The sequence below is a fragment of the Helianthus annuus genome, chromosome 11, assembly GCF_002127325.2.
Source record: "Helianthus annuus cultivar XRQ/B chromosome 11, HanXRQr2.0-SUNRISE, whole genome shotgun sequence".
NCBI classification, from domain to species: domain Eukaryota; kingdom Viridiplantae; phylum Streptophyta; class Magnoliopsida; order Asterales; family Asteraceae; genus Helianthus; species Helianthus annuus.
The window spans coordinates 159,325,020-159,345,072 of NC_035443.2; the positions used below are offsets into that span (position 1 = coordinate 159,325,020).

At 38.1% G+C, this 20,053-nt stretch overlaps 1 protein-coding gene across 1 annotated transcript; it reads left to right on the plus strand.

Moving 5' to 3' along the window:
* Positions 1–463: 463 nt before the first annotated feature.
* On the plus strand, positions 464–5,231 carry LOC110867467 (aspartic proteinase-like protein 2). The gene is made up of 10 exons (XM_022116473.2): positions 464–822; positions 2,234–2,363; positions 2,532–2,785; positions 2,881–3,105; positions 3,213–3,378; positions 3,478–3,551; positions 3,697–3,784; positions 4,694–4,769; positions 4,860–4,931; positions 5,006–5,231. The coding sequence occupies exons 1-10, from the start codon at positions 587–589 to the stop codon at positions 5,152–5,154; spliced, it is 1,470 nt and encodes a 489-aa protein (XP_021972165.1). The 5' UTR covers positions 464–586; the 3' UTR covers positions 5,155–5,231.
* Positions 5,232–20,053: the final 14,822 nt, after the last annotated feature.

Here is a 20,053-nt window from a genome sequence, read left to right on the forward strand (position 1 = left end):
GGCATTTGTTTGCTAAACAATATTTATTTTGGTCTTCTTCAATGAAAAACCAGTTTAGTTTTGAAAGAAATGTATTTATTTGAGCCTAATACATATAGTATATATAAAAACTTCCTAAAAACTTGGAGGCCTTTATTTTTTTGTGGCTCCAAGAGCAGGCCCTGACGCAATATATATATTTATTTTGAAAATGGCGCTACACCATGTCACCACCACCATTTTTCTGTTCGTTGGGGTCACAACACCGCGCCACTAGTTTCTTTTCCATTACTTACATATTATTTCGTTTTTCGGTTGTTTTACACATTTATATTTTGCATCGTCATACTAGTCTTTACCGATTGATTCGAATTCCTAAGTCTTAATATAAAATATAGATTATAATTTATAAATTCAATAGAAAAATATATAAATCTTTATTATTACCCGTAAAAATTGGTTATAAAAGACTGCACAACTTCACCACTTTCATTCTCCGTCGTTTCAACCGTCGTAAACACACTCACCATTCATCACTACACTTGCATGCACACGCGCCGGCACAAAGCCGCGCGTGAAGGCCAGACTCATATACAATCACCATATCATGACTGTTACCACCTTCGTCACGTTACTATTCGTCGTTTTAATCTCTATTTCCATTGTTTCAAGCGAGAATCATGACTTTCACGGTGCAGTGTTCAACGTGAGATCTAAATTCTCCGCGAAGGATCGGTCGATTAGTTCTCTTAAAGCTCACGATAGTTACCGTCACCTTAAACGTGTTGTTGACGCCGGTGTTGATGTTCATATCGGTGGAAGCGGTCGTCCTGATTCGGTTGGGTACGTACACACACACACACACACACTCTCTCTCTCTATATATATATGTATATCTGTTTTGCTGTTAGTTTTGTGTTTGTGATTGTAATTATGGTTTATAGATTGGAGTGTACTGTATCGGATGTGGTTTTGAGTTTAGGTGAAAATTAGGGCTTGTGTAGAGGTGTGTTCAACTTACAGTTGATTCAAATATTCGATGATGTGATTGGCATACGAATCGGTTTGAAATTTGTTGAATGCTTTGTTTAGCATAATTTGGTTTAGTCGAATGAGTTTACTTGCTTGGATATAAAAGTTGAATTTATGTAAACGTAATTTTGAGTTTTACTGAGAATTAGGGCTTGTATAGAGGTGTATTCAAGTTACACATTGATTCAAATCTTCAAGGATGTAATTAGCATAAGAATCTGTTTGAAATTTGTTGAATGATTTGTTTAGCATGAATTGGTTTAGTTAACTTAAATTCTACAATGCAAACCAGATATTGTGGGGAGACACTTTTATCTCAGGAGAATTGGCGTGATGTTCATGTGTTTAGTCTGCTTCTATTGCTTGGATATGTAATCAGTATTTATGAAAACATATTTTGAGTTTCATTGAGAATTAGGGCTTGTTTAGAGGTGTAATTAGGGCTGTAAACGAACCAAACGAACACGAACAAGACCTTGTTCGTGTTCGTTTGTTAAGAAATATATGTCTTCGCAACCGTTCACGAACACTTATCGAATGAGATTTTATGTTTGTGTTCGTTTGTTAAGGAAGTGAACTTGTTCGTGTTTGTTTGTTCATTTTAGGCAACGAACAAAAACGAATGATGACGAATACAAATGAGCACAAACTAATGTTCATGAACACAAACGAACGAACACAAACAATCGTTCATGAACAAAATATATAATACATTGACACTTATTAGATATTTTATTTGTCGGAATTTTGAAGTCTTTAATTAAATATAAAAACTAAAAACACTAATAAACTATCGAACACGTTCACAAACATAAACGAACAAACACGACCTCTTTTCATATTTGTTCATTTAACTAAACGAACGAATTATTATGTTCATGTTCGTTTGTTTAATAAACGAACGAACACAAACGAACTTCCCGCCGAACGGTTCACGGACTGTTCGCCGAACGTTTGGTTCGTTTGCAGCCCTAGGTGTAATCAAGTATATTGGTTCAATTCTTCAATGATATACTTGGCATAAGAACCTATTTGAAATTTGTTAAATGGACTGTTTTGCATTGACATGTTACTTTCATGATTTGTTTTAGTTGAAACTTGAAATTTGTTAAATACTTGAATGCTATTATCTCAGGAGAATTAGTGAACTGTAGGGTGTGGTGTTAGTTTGTTTTGCCTGCCTCTATTTTTTTTGCAAGTATCTAACGTGTAACCGTCACAGGCTTTACTATACCAAAATCGGAATAGGAACACCGCCAAAGGAATACCATGTGCAAGTGGATACAGGATCCGATATAATGTGGATCAATTGCATACAATGCCAAGGGTGCGTTAATAAAGGCTATCATGGGGTATTTCATATTTGTTTCTTGATTTTTGTTTCATTTCTATTATGTAGAATTACCTGGTCCTTTTGTATGTGTTTGTATATGTTTTCATACTTATAATTTTTACTTTCAAAAACCTTATTCAGCCTCATATATGCTAAACATGTTTTATCCTGTATCTATATCTTTCAGCTGGATCTTACACAGTATGATCCAAACGCTTCGTATACTGAAAAACCGGTGACATGTCAAGAAGAGATTTGCAAGGACATCAATGGGGTTACAGACACAGTTCATGGTTGCAAGGCTAATGCATCTTGTTTCTATAACGAGAACTACGGAGATGGGAGTAACAGTATGGGTTACATGGTTAAAGACGTAGTCCAATACGACAGTGTGTTCGGTGACTTAATAACTCAGCTGGAAAAAGCAAGTGTTATTTTCGGGTACGTTTAATTGATCTAGATCTCCATTAATACTTTCTGCGAGTCGTCGATAATGCATGTTTGGCCTTTTCTGTAACATTATTGTTTCTAATCAGGTGTGGTACTATACAAACTGGCACCATAAATTCTTCTGATGATGCGCTTGATGGAATTCTTGGTTTCGGAAATTCAAATGCGTCTGTCATATCGCAGCTGGCTTCTTCTGGGAAAGTGAAAAGGATGTTTGCGCATTGTTTAGATAGTGATAACGGTGGTGGCATTTTCGCAATTGGGCATGTTGTTCAGCCAAAAGTTAATTCAACACACTTGATCCAGGAGCAGTGAGTAATAGTTACTATCTTTTCAACAGGCGTCTATATATTTGTTTGATTGTTCAGATTCCATAGTATTAGACATGCAATGGATTATATCATTTTTAAATTTGTAGGGGACATTACACTGTCAATGTGACGGGAATTGAAGTTGATGCAGAGTTTTTGAATCTTTCAACGTATGCGCAGCATGGAGGAGTAGAGAAGAGAAGGGCGATTATAGATAGTGGTACAACATTGGCATATCTCCCAGAAGTGATCTACAAGCCATTGGTGAATAAGGTGAATTCTTAATCTATTTTTATTCATTTACTGTTGATACTGGCGAGTATTATTTGGAAGTTTTATTTTTATATGCTTTTTGAAGTTCCTTTTCTTTAGATAATAACAGGGAGGCTTGATATGAGACACCTATATCCTCATGACGGGTATACTTGCATGGACCTCTCTGGAAGGTAACTGTTTTAATGTAACATTCTTACTTCATGAACTACATTTTAGAGGGCTATTATCTGTCCTTAAAAACTTGATTTAGAGGTTTTCTGTAACCCTTTTTTCTTATTATGTTAAAGAAATAAATATATAATGTTATGATTGCAGTCTTGATGGTGAATTTCCTGCAGTCACATTCCATTTTGAAAGTTCACTTTCGTTGAAGGTTTATCCTCACGATTATCTGTTTGCCTATGTAAGTATCCTCTGTCTTGCTAACCCTTTAGATCTTGACCGATTATATTTAGTACTTTTAACTGCTTTAATGATGCATTTGCTGCTTCACAGCTCTATCTATGTTTCTGGTTGCTATGGGATGTTTTAACCTTTTCTTTTATTGAATTATTACCACTATTATATTATTATTAAATTAAAACTGTACTGCTTTAGCAAAGTATAATTTTTTTCTACAACCTTAAATTCAGAACTGAACCTGTACTTTGTTCTTTTTTCTCAAATTGTTTGATAAATTTATCCTTAGCAATTAATATAATCATCAATTCATTCACTGCAGTCACAATATTCTTATTGATAAAGAGTGTTACGTTTATAATGCAAACGAGTTAAATTTGTAAATGTAAAATAATTTTGAGCTTTCCTAATTCGTTATTTTTTTTTCTTTACGGCACATGATACCCAAATTCAGCAAATCAACTGTCATCTTGGTAGAGTTACATGTGGTATATCATTAACCATAGGGACTATTTTGATCTTGCATAATTTCTCGGTTTTAATATCCCCTCATAACTTGGTATAATATCATACTTACCCAACAAAAAAGTCATAATATGAGATATACCCATTTTTAAATCTGTGACATTTATATCCTTCCCTTAAACTTGCATTAGGACATGAGAATTTGGAGTGTAAAGAGAAAGAGAAGGGTACAGTGGTCATATCATTTAATATGTAGATAACGAAATGTTAAGTATATCGAAGGGCTTATTTGATATCATTTTTTTAATTGCAGAGATGTGATATTATGTAAGTTTTCAGGCGTATATATGAAAGTGTCCCAATAATAATGTGATTATGTGAATCAGTCCGCAGCATTTCTAATCTTGTGCTTATGCCATTTAATAACATGAATCTGTGTGCATTGCAGGATGGTTTAACTTGTTTGGGGTGGCAAAAGAATGACATGGGTTCTAAAGATATAAGGGAAACAATTGTATTGGGAGGTAACCACATTAATAAGATTAACTCATGGTTCTGGTTTAGTTGCATGGATTACATACTTCATTTCTTGTTATCTGTTTTTGATTATGCAGATTTTATACTCTCGAATAAGCTGGTCTTGTATGATCTTGAAAAACAGACAATTGGATGGACCGAGTACAACTGTGAGTCCTAAGTTTTTAACGTGTTAATTCGCGCCTCTCAGAGATTTAAATTTAGTTTTTCTTTACTGTTTCAGGCTCTTCAAACATCACAATTATGGACGACATCAGCAAATTCTTATATTTAGTTGGCTCTCATCGTATATCATCGGCTTTCAGCTTGGTTATTCATAGGTCTATAACATTCATGTTGTTGGTTTCTCTACTGATAATTCATGCTAAATAGTTAACTAATAATACATTAATAAATTAATCGTGGTGTGAAACATACATGTAACAACAACACCTTTAATAATAACAACAATACTTTTATAAAATTGTTACTTGCATTGATAGTAAGTACCAAGTGGAAGGGTTCAATGCATACATTGAATGAGAGTACGTGAAGGTCACTTTGTGAAGTGGCTCAAATGGTTAACCACTGATCACCACAGAGTCATTATGACCCAACACTTTGAAAATCTTGGGGTTCACTAACCCTTGAGAAAAGTTATCACATTTGACATGAACATCAATCACCGGGCAGGTCGGGCAAGTGTTTCGGATCCCCACAATATATGTTGGTGGCTTGTTGAACCCTGTTTGTGTCTACTTTAGGCTCGGTCCGTTTCTTCACATCTTTCTCCACTTCCTGCACACTTATTGCAAAATTAATGCTAGCCACACACAAAATGTACATGAATACATATATATACATAACGTATAGAGCGAGATCGACCAATGTGAAGTAGATGTAGTGAGAGAGAAGCAGCAAAGAGAAGCTTGGGAAGGTTTAGTTTGTTTGCCATCTTAAATTACAGTGGAACTTCAAAGCTCAAATTGCTTCTCTCTCCCTATATTATGTTTCACACGGTGGCATTTTTGTGATTGTGTGAAGACATGGTGAATTTACCGTGAATACAAGTAAATATGAGTGTATGCAGTCAGTAATAAATACACGGTATGAACATGGTGATATTTTCGTAATTTATTATTCGATGAGTATGCTGCAATGTGTTTGAAAAAAAACTATGAAATGTCACTTCGTAAGAAAATCTTATAGATCCTGTGGCTAGAAAGTGCTTTCTCGTTTTTTTTTCTTTCAAATCTAGTTGTATTTATTTACTATAGTATAATTTTATATTTCATATTATTTTGTCATCTGAGTAATTTTGTAAAGGCATGATGAGATGACACCTAACTACCTGAGATATTGGATGTGGACTTGACACAGGAAGTTATATGGAAGGTTGTTAGGCTACTCGGTGTAGTGGGTAAGGTGGAGAGGGCGTTTTTCGTCACGTGTCGGTGTCTGCCACGTAGGCCGAGGGGGTTTTACCCTTCAAAACCCCAAACCATTGGGTGTTGGGCATGGGGAAGGGCAAGGGGCTTTATTGATTATTATTATTATTATTATTATTATTATTATTATTATTATTATTATTATTATTATTATTATTATTATTATTATTATTATTATTATTATTATTTTTATTGTAATTCTTTAAAAAACATCAATCAAAATCATCCTCCATTCAACCCACCAATTACCATCATCCTTCATTCAACAACCACATGCCCCACGCTCGACAAAATCTTCAAGCCCCTTTGGGGCCTCACCCATCCACTCCATGTCCGGGGCGGTGTAAGGGGTATGGAGGGGCTTCCCCCCCCCCCCAAACACACACACAATTGGATAGTCTTTATTAGATAAATAGACAATTAGTTATTATTAGAGGGTGTGCTATGTGATTATGTTTTCTATTTATACCTCCTGTAATCATCTTTGTTAATCACAATATACACAATACAATTACCAAGTTTAACTTGGTATCAGAGCCTTGTCTCTGTAACCCTAATCTGCCGTCACCCACAACCCTAGCCTGCCACCCTAATCTGCCGTCACCCACAACCCAACCCAGCCGACCACCACCACCTGTCCGCTGATCAACATGCCCTTTTACAGCCATTCTCTGATGCTGCCAAAACAACCCACAACTCTCACAAATTCTCATTCAAACTCTCTCCCACAAATTATGGATATTGGAAGGCTATACTTCAACACTTTTTGGTTACAAACAATCTCTATGGCTATGTGGATGGCACAATCCCATGTCCACTAGCCACTATTCAACCACCCTCCCCTGCTGCTGATCGACCACCACCAGAACCACAACCAAACCCTAATCACACCACATGGCTATCAAACGATGCTCATATTCGTATGCTCATCCTTTCAACTATCTCCGAATCTGCCTTCAGTCATGTTCAACACACTAGCACATCACGTGAACTCTGGTTGGCTCTTGAACGAGCCTATTCACCCAACACTATCTCCTGAGAATTTACTCTCAAACAACAACTGCTGAAAATCGAGATGAAAAGTGATGAAGCATCATCCGCCTACCTTGAACGAGCACAAGAGTACGCGGACGCTTTAGCCAATATTGGTGAACCGGTAAAAGAAAAAGGATCTGGTTATGTTGGTTGTTGCTGGATTACGAGACGAGTACCATGCACTTAAGAGTAACATTCTCACTCGACAATTTCCTACTGCTTTTAACGAATTACATGCCCTGATTTCTGACCATGACTTTATGATCAAAAAGTCTTTACCCACTATCCCTCCTGCCTAGGCATTCACAGCCGCAACCAACAACCCCGTACCCGCTACATCTCCTCTCGGTCCCTCTCACTCTCCCAGCTTTAACCAACTAAGCATTCAGCCCCAGTCCTTGCAACCAGCTTTACCTCAACCTCAAGCTTATTACACCAACCGTTGAAATACTAGGGGTCATGGTCAAAACAACAGACGGGGGCGAGGTTCTTACAACAACAATACAAACTACAATAATCGTAATCAGAACAACAACAACCGCAACCAGTTTTCATGGGCATCTACCTAGAACACAGTTTTTGGTACATGTATTCGATGTGGAATTGGCCACATCCCCTCTCAGTGCCCCAACCGAGACCCATCTACCATGCGTGGTCGTTCACCGTCTGCCAATTATGCTGATGCCCGCTCACAAGCTTCCACCTCTTGGCGTCCGGATACCGGTTCTACTCACCATGTGACACCTGATCTTTCAAGTTTTGAGTATTCTAAACCATATAATGGTGGGGACAATCTTTTTGTTGGTGATGGTAAGGCTCTCCCAATCCTTCATATTGGTTCTTCTCGCTATTATTCTCCAAAACGAACTTTTCCCTAAACAATATCCTTCATGTTCCAACAATTAAACAAAACCTCCTTTCCGTTCAACAATTTTGTCATGATAATAACGTTTTCTTTGAATTTCACTCTACTTTCTTTTCTGTGAAGGACAAGTTTACACGCACTACCCTCCTCGCGGGTCCCCGCAACGATGGTCTTTACTCATTCTGTCTTCCTCGGATTCAGGATGTTCCCAAAGTTGCTTTCTTCACTGCTCGTGCTTCGTACAAGACTTGGCATCAAAGGCTTGGTCATCCACATCATCAAACTTTAAATTCTATGCTTTCTAAGTATTTTTTACCTGTTTCAGACAAAAATTCGGGTTTTGCTTGTGATTCTTGTTTTGTGGGAAAATCTTCCAAACTTTCATTATCTTTATCTGATTATAAAAGTTCACATGTCTTAGATTTGGTTATTTGTGATGTTTGGGGCCCTGCACTAGTTTCTTCGTATGATGGTCACCATTATCTTTTATTATGTGTTGATCATTATTCTAAATTCATGTGGTTCTTTCCCCTAAAACTTATTAAAACTTAAATCTGATGTGTTTATCACTTTCCAACACTTCATAACCATGGCTGAACGATAGTTTAAAACAAAACTTATATCGGTCCAAACCGACTGGGGAGGTGAGTTTCGAAAATTATCCCCTTTCTTTTTAGAACATGGCATTATCCAAAGACTTTCTTGTCCACATACAAGTGAACAGAATGGCCTCACCGCCACGTCGTTGAAACTGGGCTTACTTTACTCGCCCAGTCTCATGTTCCACAAAAATTCTGGCACTTTGCTTTTGGCACGGCAGTTTACTTAATTAACCGGATGCCTTCTCGCTACAACTCACATATGTCTCCATTTGAACATCTTTTCCATCGCAAACCCGATTACTCTTTTCTTCGGGTTTTTGGGTGCCAGACTGCCAGTGCTACCCACATCTTCGAGCCTACAATTCTCACAAAATGGATTTTCGATCCATTCCGTGTGTTTTTCTCGGATATAGCACCTCACATTACGGATACCGGTGCTTTGATCTCCACTCTAACCGGCTTTATATTGCTCGTCATGTTCGCTTTAATGAACATGCCTTTCCTTTTCAACCATCCCCGTCTTCTGCCCAACCAACACCACAATCTCCTTATTATTCCTCTTATCCGACTCCACCTATATCACCAGACCAAACACCTACCACATCGGCCCACTCACACCCACCAGCCCCAGCCCAAGCCCAAACATCCACCACACCAGCCCACTCCACATCACCAGCCCCTACATCACCAACCCATACATCAGCCCCCATATCCAACTCAACTCCACCACCCCCTTCGGCATCCTCACCTACAAACACTACTTCCACTCCTCCATCTGTTTCATCCTCCATACCTGTTCCTCCTCCTCCACCTCCACCTCGAACCCGCCCACCTAATTTGCGACCCAATCCGAAACAACCTTCTCGGTACAATCCTTCCTCTTACACTACAACCATCTCCCCGGGTACTGAACCCGTGTCCTTTGATATTGCCAACAAAGATCCTCATTGGCGGAAAGCCATGGCTGAAGAATACTCGGCGCTTGTTCGAAATGGCACTTGGTCTTTAGTTCCACGTAGTCAAAATATGAATGGTGTGGATTGCAAATGGGTATACAAATTAAAATAGGATCAAACTCGAGCTGTCACGCGTTACAAAGCGCTTCTTGTAGCTAAAGGTTTTCACCAACAACCGGGTGTGGATTATCATGATACATTTAGCCCGGTTGTCAAGGCTACTACCATTCGTGTTGTCTTGTCTATTGCTGTCACGAGAGGGTGGTCTCTTCGACAATTGGATATACAAAATGCCTTTTTGCATGGTGATCTCAAAGAAACTGTTTATCTCCAACAGCCACCTGGTTTTATTGATCCTCAAAGACCAGATCATGTGTGTCTTCTTCATAAGTCTCTTTGTGGGCTTAAACAGGCTCCACGGGCGTGGTTTCATCGGCTGTCATCTGCTCTAATTGCCCTTGGATTTAGAGGATCCAAAACAGATCCCTCCTTGTTTATTTATTCAGCAGGGAACAATCTATTATATATGTTGGTTTATGTGGATGATATTATCCTCACTGGCAATAATCCTGCTGCCATTGATAACATTGTTCATCGTCTTAGCACCATTTTTGCGGTTCAAGACTTAGGGAAGTTGTCCTACTTTCTGGGGATTGAGATTGTGCAACATGGCAAAGATATCTTATTGTCTCAAAATAAATATATTTTGGAATTACTAAGCCGGGTTGGGCTTTCTCAAGCCAAACCGGTTCCTTCACCCATGACCACTTCTGCCAATCTAACACTTGGTGACAGCGCCCCATATGATAACCCAGTTCAGTATCGACAAATTATTGGGGCTCTTCAGTATGTTACGTTATCTCGCCCAGATCTGACATTTGCAGTCAACAAAGTCTGCCAGTTTATGCATTCTCCCACGGTTAATCATTGGTCAGCTGTTAAACGGAGACTGCGATATCTTCGGGGCCCATCTGATTTTGGTCTTTTACTGCATCATAAATCTGCCTCGTTACTTCATGCTTATACCGATGCATCTCTTACATCATATTCTGATTCTGATTGGGCTGGCTGCCCGGATGACCGTCGCTCCACCGGGGGATTTGCCATTTATCTAGGTAACAATCTTGTTTCTTGGGCTGCTCGTAAACAGAAGACTGTCTCTTGGTCATCCACAGAATCTGAATACAAGGCGTTGGCCGACACTGTTGCTGAAATGACTTGGCTAGAGAAACTTCTTCGTGAATTGTGTGTTCCTATCACCACTGCTCCTACATTGTGGTGTGACTACTTGGGAGCTACCTACTTATCTGCTAATCTAGTGTTTCATGCCAGAACAAAGCATGTTGAAATTGACTTTCACTTTGTACGCGAAAAGGTTGCTCAACAACAGCTGGTGGTTCAATTTATATCTACACAAGATCAGATTGCTGATGTCTTTACCAAGGCGTTACCCTCACAACGATTTCTATTTTTAAGGTCCAAGCTACAGGTCGAACCTTGGCCTTAGCTTGCGGGGGAATATTAGATAAATAGACAATTAGTTATAATTAGAGGGTGTGCTATGTAATAATGTTTTCTATTTATACCTCCTGTAATCATCTTTGTTAATCACAATATACACAATACAATTACCAAGTTTAACTGTCTTGTTTTGAGGGATATGACGTGGGAGACTCTTACTCACTTTTTCATTCAAACAACTTTTAATGATAGTTATTTTATGTAAAACAAAAGAACCGATTTCATTTTTATATAAGTAAATGTAAATGAAAATAATGTTATATTTGAGGAATTTTTTTTCGAACTATTGTAAGTTTTATAATTAACGTGAGGGTTTTTTCCTTTCTAAACTATAGTACAATGCTTAGAACCTTGGGTTATCTTACGTGGATCCGTGTAAAAACTCAAATTTTTTTTAATAATATTTAATTTATCTGTTTGATATTTCATTTAAGAAACACATATTTTTTTTTTCAAAATGAATTGTGATATTTAATTAAAGTTTATATATAGTTTTCTTAGGTAAACTTAATCAAAAACTGAGTTGGTTTAAACAAATATTGTTTTCTCGATATTACAAGACCAAAATTACTGTATGGTATTCAAACTAGCAACGAGTCATCATCTAAGAGCATTATTTTTCAAGAATATAATTCTTCCTTATTTTTCACATAACAAGCCTCTTTTTGGACATATCATTTAGGTTCATGTTCAATGTAGCCCACATCTAATTTGGGGTCTACATGACGCCGCATAATAAGACCAGTGGGTATGGGAGGCTCATCCCCATGAGGATGGGCCGCCACGTCACCGCCACATAGGAGAGGTTTGGAGAGGATGGACCTAGGGGTGGAGGATGAACCCCTTTATATATATATGTCTGTATGTATGTATAGATGTGTGTGTGTGAGGAGAGAGGAAGTTGGCTCGTGAAAACCGGCTAGGGGAGGACGTTTTGGACGGGGCTGGGGTTATGACGGGGCTGGGGGGTGGAGCTGTTGGGGCGGCGACGGGAGGATGGGCCGGAGGACGGAGCCCATACCCTCCGGTCAACCGAAATAACCTACATGTAACCGGAATTACCAATGTAACCCAATCCAAAAACAATGTTTTTGTTTTCATTTTCTAAAAAAATGCCTAGGTTGGCTTTGGTTTTGTGTGTATCAAAAAACGGAAAAAAGCCCCCCGTAAAAACCAAACTAAACCCGTAAAAACCGAAGAAACTGAAAAAAAATCCTGACTTTTGTTATTGAATATATGAATTCTAATATTTATTTTGAATGTTAAGTTACAAGAAATTAGTAAATATAAATAGTCTACCCAATAATTTTAGGCCCAAATATGTTGCAATCAATTATTATTATTATTATTATTATTATTATTATTATTATCATTATTATTATTAAGATGAAACTTAACTCCAAGATTTTTTTATCTTTTAAACTACTTCTGTTGTTGTCGTCGTCATCGTCGTCGTCCCTGGAGTTTATGTCTCATTTACGTCTCTGAGCTAATTAAGTTATATTTTTTAACTGTGTTAGTTTTTTGGATTAAAATGACATGTTTCGAAATTGTTAGGGAAGGAAATGATACAAATTAAAAATTTGGTCTGAAATGACAAAATAGACAAACATTCAAAACAATCACTACATGAATTCACACCAACATTATGTTGACGTTTTTTTTTCCAAAACTCACATGTATTTCAGGTAACTAAAGGTGGATGTGCGCGCGGTCTACTCATGCTTGTGGATGTCGTCTATGTTTATGTTTAAATAAAGTTGTAAACTTTTAAGACAATGTTTTATGCTATCTCGCGATGTAAACGCTAACTTATGTTTTCAAATTATGAAATGTTTGGTATTTGAAGTTATTTTATGAGCATGTAGTATGTTTACCTTTCGTATGCAATGAGAACCTTTCATGATCACACCTCGTGCTTCCGCCGCAGAAAGGGGTGTGACAGATTGGTATCAAAGCTGCGATTGTAGTGAACCAGGATTCCTTCTAGAGTCTAGTCTACAATCTCTAGGATCCTTTCACGAAAATAATTTTTCAAAAAGTTTTCATTGCATAAAACGTCCCGCGACATCCACGACCTGAAACAGTTTACAAGAGTGTAGAAAAGACACTACGAGACTTAGGGTGCACAGGAGTAGCACTTGTCTTTAACTGAGAAATTACTTGCAATTATGTGTGATAATTAGCATATAGATATACTAGAAGTAGAATACCACTAGTATACATGACTTTACCTGGAAACAATGGCCTAACTGAAGGAAGAGATACGAGGACGAAACGAACTGTGCGAACTGTGCAAGGAGTTACGTAATTATGGATGCATACGTAATTATGGAACTCAGTGCACAGAAACCACAACAAGTCTTGTCGCGTATAAATTCCCTCAATGAAAGATAAAGGTCAAATGTGAACACCCCTCCCCCAGCCAAGTAAATGCTCTGCTGGATAATAATTGTTTGATGTCACTTATGTGGTGTATGCCCGTATATATATATATTACTACTGTCTAGTACGACGATATCAAACAAATGTCTAACCCTGTTGTGTTATGTTCTGTCAGAACATGGCACCCAGGAAAGCTGTGAACGCTCGCGATCAACCTCCTCCTCCCCCACTGCCAAGAACTGCTGAAGAGCTGAACGCTCTACTGGAAGAAAGGATCTCCGCAACTATCGCCCAGTACGAGGCGAACCGCACCGAAGATAGTGGAGGACCAAGCAATGTTAGGCGTAACGGGAATGGAGATTCGTCTGGAGGAAACGCAGCCCAAGGTAACCTTAAGACAATCTGCTAAGCATGGAGAAATTTATGAACGGTCCTTGTTTCATTATTTCTTCGATTGCTCACACGTGAGTTGGTTGGATCAATTTCAGGTTGCACTTTCAAGCAGTTCCTCGATTGCAAACCACTGAATTACGATGGCACAGGAGGAGCAGTGGCGTTTGTACGCTGGACGGAAAAGACTGAAGCCACTATCCGCATGAGCAAGTGTACCGCGGATCAGCAAGTCACTTTTGCTACTCGGTTGTTTATCGATGAAGCTCTGACTTGGTGGAACTTGCAAGTTCAAACTTTGGGTGATGATGCCGCGTATGGCATGACTTGGGATGAACTGAAAGAGAAAATGAGAGAGAAGTACTGCTCTCGTGCCGAACTCCAAAGGTTAGAGACGGAGTTCTGGCACTTGACAATGGAAGGTGCTGACATCACTGGGTATACACGAAGGTTCCATGATCTGTCTAGGGTGATCCCCTATATGGTGACTCCCGAATTCAAGCGCGTTGAACGCAACATTTGGGGACTGGCCCCAGAGTTTCGCGGCATGGTGACGTCGGCCAAACCACAAACAATCACTGAGGCTGTAACTCTGGCTGTCAGCCTTACTGAAGATTGTGTTCGTATGAAGAAGTTATCGATGAACCCAACAGAGAAGACCGAGACGCATGCTGAGTCGTCTGGTGACAAGAAAAGAAATCATTCAAATCTGAGCCAAGCAACCCGCAGCAACAACAAGGGTTCAAACAACAAGAAGCGTGACACTAACCCACCTAGGGAGGCAAGAACCTTCGCAGCTGCAAATGAGTCTGGAGCTAAGAAATATCAGGGCACTCTGCCCAAGTGTAACCGCTGTGGCTTTCACCATGTGGGAAACTGTCGCGTTGGGAAGTGCGAGAACTGTGGAAAGTCAGGCCACCGTACCGAGGATTGTTGGGGAAAAGGTATCGGAGGCCGCAAAGGTAATGGTAATAGGAACAGGAATGGAAACCGTAACGGTGCTGGTAATGGGAACGATGGTGGAAATGGAAATGGAAGTGGCAATGATAACCGGGTTGGAAATGAAGCTGGGCGAAACCAAGGATGCTTCAGCTGTGGAAGCAATGAGCATTTCATGAAAGACTGCCCAAAGAGAAACAATGCTCAGGCTCGAGCATTTGTGATTGGAGCAAGGAACGCGCGCGAGGACCCTAATGTGGTCACCGGTACGTTTCTCATTAACAATCACTTTGCATCCATATTATTTGACACTGGTGCCGACTATAGCTTCATGTCTGTGGAATTTAAACGCATGCTTGGAATAGAATCTAGTAGATTAGATAATCCTTATTCTATAGAGCTATCCGATGGTAAACTTGTTGAATCGGATGAAGTTGTTAGAGGCTGCACATTAGAACTTGGTGAACGAAGATTCAACATCGATCTCTTACCTATTCAATTGGGTAGCTTCGATGTAGTGGTCGGAATGGATTGGTTGTCCAAGAACAAAGCTGAAGTTATTTGTCATGAGAAAATCATTCGCATCCCTTTGGCGAATGATGAAACTCTCATCGTACATGGAGAAAAACGAGACGCGCCTCTGCGAATCATCAGTTGTATGAAGGCATAGAAGTGCTTAAGGAAAGGATGTGTCGCTTTCCTAGCGCACGTTGTAGATAAGAAGGCTGTGGAGCCGAAAATCGAAGACATTCCTGTGGTGAGAGAATTCCCTGATGTCTTTCCCGAAGATCTGCCAGGACTACCTCCGCAACGACAAGTCGAATTCCGTATAGACTTGGTTCCAGGAGCCGCTCCTGTAGCCAAGGCACCCTATCGGCTTGCGCCATCCGAAATGCAAGAATTATCTACACAACTTCAGGAGTTGTTGGATAAAGGATTTATAAGGCCAAGCTTCTCGCCCTGGGGAGCTCCAGTATTGTTCGTGAAGAAAAAGGATGGAACTCTGCGGATGTGTATCGATTACAGAGAACTGAACAAGCTCACTATCAAGAATTGGTACCCACTACCGAGGATTGATGACTTATTTGATCAGTTGCAAGGATCAAGCTACTATTCCAAGATCGATCTTCGATCTGGATACCATCAGCTAAGGATACAAGAGGAAAGCGTACCAAAGACTGCATTCAGAACACGCTATGGGCATTACGAGTTTCTTGTGATGCCATTCGGACTGACGAACGCGCCAGCAGTATATATGGATCTGATGAACCGCGTATGCAAACCATATCTCGATAAATTCGTGATTGTATTTATCGATGATATCCTGATTTACTCGCGAACGAAAGAAGAACACGAGCAACATCTCAGAACCATTTTGGAGCTACTGAAGAAAGAAAAACTTTATGCAAAGTTCTCAAAGTGCGAATTCTGGATTCGCGAAGTACAATTTCTTGGTCACGTTGTGAATGATAAGGGCATTCATTGTAACAACCCTCACTAAAAAAAAATTAATATTTAGTATGATAATTATGCAATAAGGAAACCCTAATTAAGTTTAGTATGATTAATTAAGCTAAGTAAGGTCTATTAAAAATAGATATATATGAGGTCGTATAAGAACGTTTAATATTAATAATAAAATATATTATTTTTTTTCCTTACTCCGTTTTTAATGAAACTTAGGTTAAAACGTAGATAAAAATATGCTCGTTCTAAAGACATATTCGTCGTTTTATAAAACGTTATACTTTAAAAGTTATACAAGAAAAACGAGTTAAGCAGCTGAAATAAAATAACTAAGCTAGCTAGCTAGCACGTCAAGCTAGCTAGCACGTCAAGCTAGCTAGCAAGCACGTCACTTGAATCCCACATCGAACAGAAAAGGAATTGAGCTGCCTGCTTGCTTGCTATAAATAAGAAGCTTAGGATTCATTTTTCTTTGCTCATTTCTCTTCTTCTTCTTCTCTCTATACGTTGGTGTTCTAACCAATAATCACTCGATCGCTATTACGATTCAGTTTCCAAGCGATCAATATATCCAAAGAATGTTTAAGTGCCGCCCACATTGGGTTATGCTTTGTCGTTGTCGATAATTCGATAATGAGTTGAAGCATTGTACTTTGTCGTTGTCGATAATTCGATAATGAGTTGAAGTACTATACTTTGTCGTTTGTCGTTAATACGATAAATGAGTTGAAGTATTGCACTTTGTCATTCATTGTGAGAATTTGATCTCGTGAATTATCGTAAAAGCTGTATTGATCATTAACCCGGTTTTTATGAAATTCGTTAAGGTTCGAATCTCATGACTACCGTTAAGGTTTGATTTGGGTTTTACACCAATACGTATTCTATTCTGTTAAACTACCAAAAACACTCCCAACTACACCCTTACAATCAAACAAACTATTAAATCATCAGAAGATCCAGAATAATAAAGTACATGCTTAATTATCGGGAAAAGTAGAATCAAGAAGTTTGTTAATTCAATCCTGCATGCTGATTTGTGAGTTATTCCTCTTTTGTAAATTCTTTTCTCACAGTTTGTGAGTTATTCTTCTTTTATAAACTCTTTTCTCACCGTTTGTGAGTTGTTAACTGTTTACAATACTCCAAATTATTTTCAGAATTATAATTTACAGTGATTAAGTTTATGTGAATCACCAAATTACAGCCGGTATGTGGGGTATTGTGCACATTACTTGATAATCTTCACCATTGGGGCAGCCATTGGGTGATATGACCATAATCACAGATACCATTGGACGTATGGGCCAATGGATCGAGTGGTAAAGTACTGTGGGTAGATTGGTTGATATCAGAAACATTGTAAAAGATCTTACCACTGTGAATTATAACAAATGTGTCGTTTTCAGTAAAATGAATAATTCACTCAGTATTTCCCGCTGACAAAATCTTTTTAAAACGCGTTTCAGGTAATTACAATAGATTGGAGTAAGGATTGGATCCGACACTGAAGGACTTCAAGAAGTGGCTTATTTTCAAATTAAGAAATATTGTTTTTATTAAAAGCTACCTTTGTAAAACATGGAATTTATTCCATCTTTTTAAATAAAATCCGGTGTTTCTAAACTCTGATATTTTTCCTAACTCACGGTCCTGATGAAATTTCCGCCGCAATGTTTTAAAATAATCACCGGTACCACTGGACTGCTCACGGCACCGATTCCGGCTAGATGGGGTCGGGGGTCGTGACAGAAGGTGGTATTAGAGCTAAGCTACTGCTTTAAGCCTATAAGTGTTGTGATAACAATACTTAAGCTTAAATATAAGAGTTAGGAGATTGCTATTAACTTAACTGGTAGCACATCTGATAGCATTTAGACTTGAACATAAGAAAAGATGCCTTAGTATAAGCTAAGCCACTTGTTTACGCAAATAGGTGTTATAATAATACCTAAGCTTAAACGGAAAGTTAGAAACTTAATATTATTTGATAGCACTCTGAATGATATTTAGACTCGAACTTAAGAATTTTGTCTTAATATAAGCTTCAAGATAAAATTACTTATATGAGTATAAATAAGTATAATTGGTATTCAATAAGAATAATGACTAGCAGGCAATAGCATTTAATTGCTATTTATTCTTGTTTATTGGTATTACTTGGTCAAGAATAAAAATATATTATGGAAATATAAATTTCCTTGATTCTGGATTAAAGCCCTAATAAAAAGAGGCACCTTTTGAAAAAGATACTATTTATGGGAAATAGGAAATTTTCTCCGGCAAAACTGGGTATAGAGTAGCAGACTCTCCAGCTTGTCCGGATATACTGAAATTACCGCTCCGGCGCGAACCGGATAAGACGGGATAAATGGTATGTCAAACCAGTAACAAGATTTCCCTAAATAGTATCATGACCAAATATCTAACTGGTTTTTGGGAATATGAATCTATTATATACATTTAACCCTATGAAAGGTATGTATATTACAACATATGAAATATATAATATAGATATGTATATCTATAAGGAATTCCAAAAGTCAATTAAGAATAAAGCACAAGCATATGTATATAGATTTCTTTATCAGAAATCTTTCGCATATATCTTTAATTTTGATATCAAACATTCTTTCGTTTGATCATCTACCTCGTAACTCGTGCAACAAAATAATACTGGAAACCCATTAAGTTGGGACACCATCAAAAATATAAGAATTTCCAATACGTTACCATAAACTACTAACGCCAGTAAGAAGCTGGTAAAGTTAATGCACAAGAAAACACATGAAACTTAAATTATACATCCACAGATGTCGAAGTTTATCACACACGACTTCCAAAGGCAAGATCTTTGAAAAATATAAATTAGGCACGATGATACCTACACTAATTCCATCAGTAAAAGAACTCCTAAATCAAAAATCGGCACTTTGCCACATGATCTTACAAACGATCAAAATGTCGCTGAGGTACGTTGGAACAATATTTCACAAACATCAGTGCATAGTCTAACCTGAGTCATAATTATTAGCACTACAAAAGAAGTCATATAGTTTTGCAAATTCCCTATTTCATTTCATTTCATTCGACATTCCTTGGTACTGTCACGTAACAACGGTTATCACACGAGATTTCAGATAAAGTTCTTATATTTCTTTCGTTGCAATTCTAACTTCTGCCTATAATAAGTTGACTTTCGTGTTCTTTTAATGGTCATCATACCATAAAGAATTCTTTCATAATAACAAATATTGATCCATTTTGTTTCTTGTGTAAATCCACACGATACACATGCACTATTTGTTGCGCATGTGGTTCATTTGAGTTATAAGACCCTAGGAAGGCATCCTTTCAATTTGTTGTTTTATCAAAAGTTCAAATATCGTTCCGCTATACTTGATCTTTGCATTGTAAACCGCGTTTCTACAAAGCAATGACTCTTTAATATCGAATCAATGAATTTATTGAAAAACTCGATTTTCTTTTGAAAGGGATACATGGTTTCTTTGTGATCATGTTTGAACTTTCTTATTAAAACTCGTTTTATCCAAACCCAGTTAACTTGCTCGCAATACGTACTCAATTCAAAGTCCCATATGATGGATTGAAACCATCATATTCAAAATAATCCTAACAAGCACTTCAATTCTCTTAAAACCATAATATGCTTGTTTAGTCTTC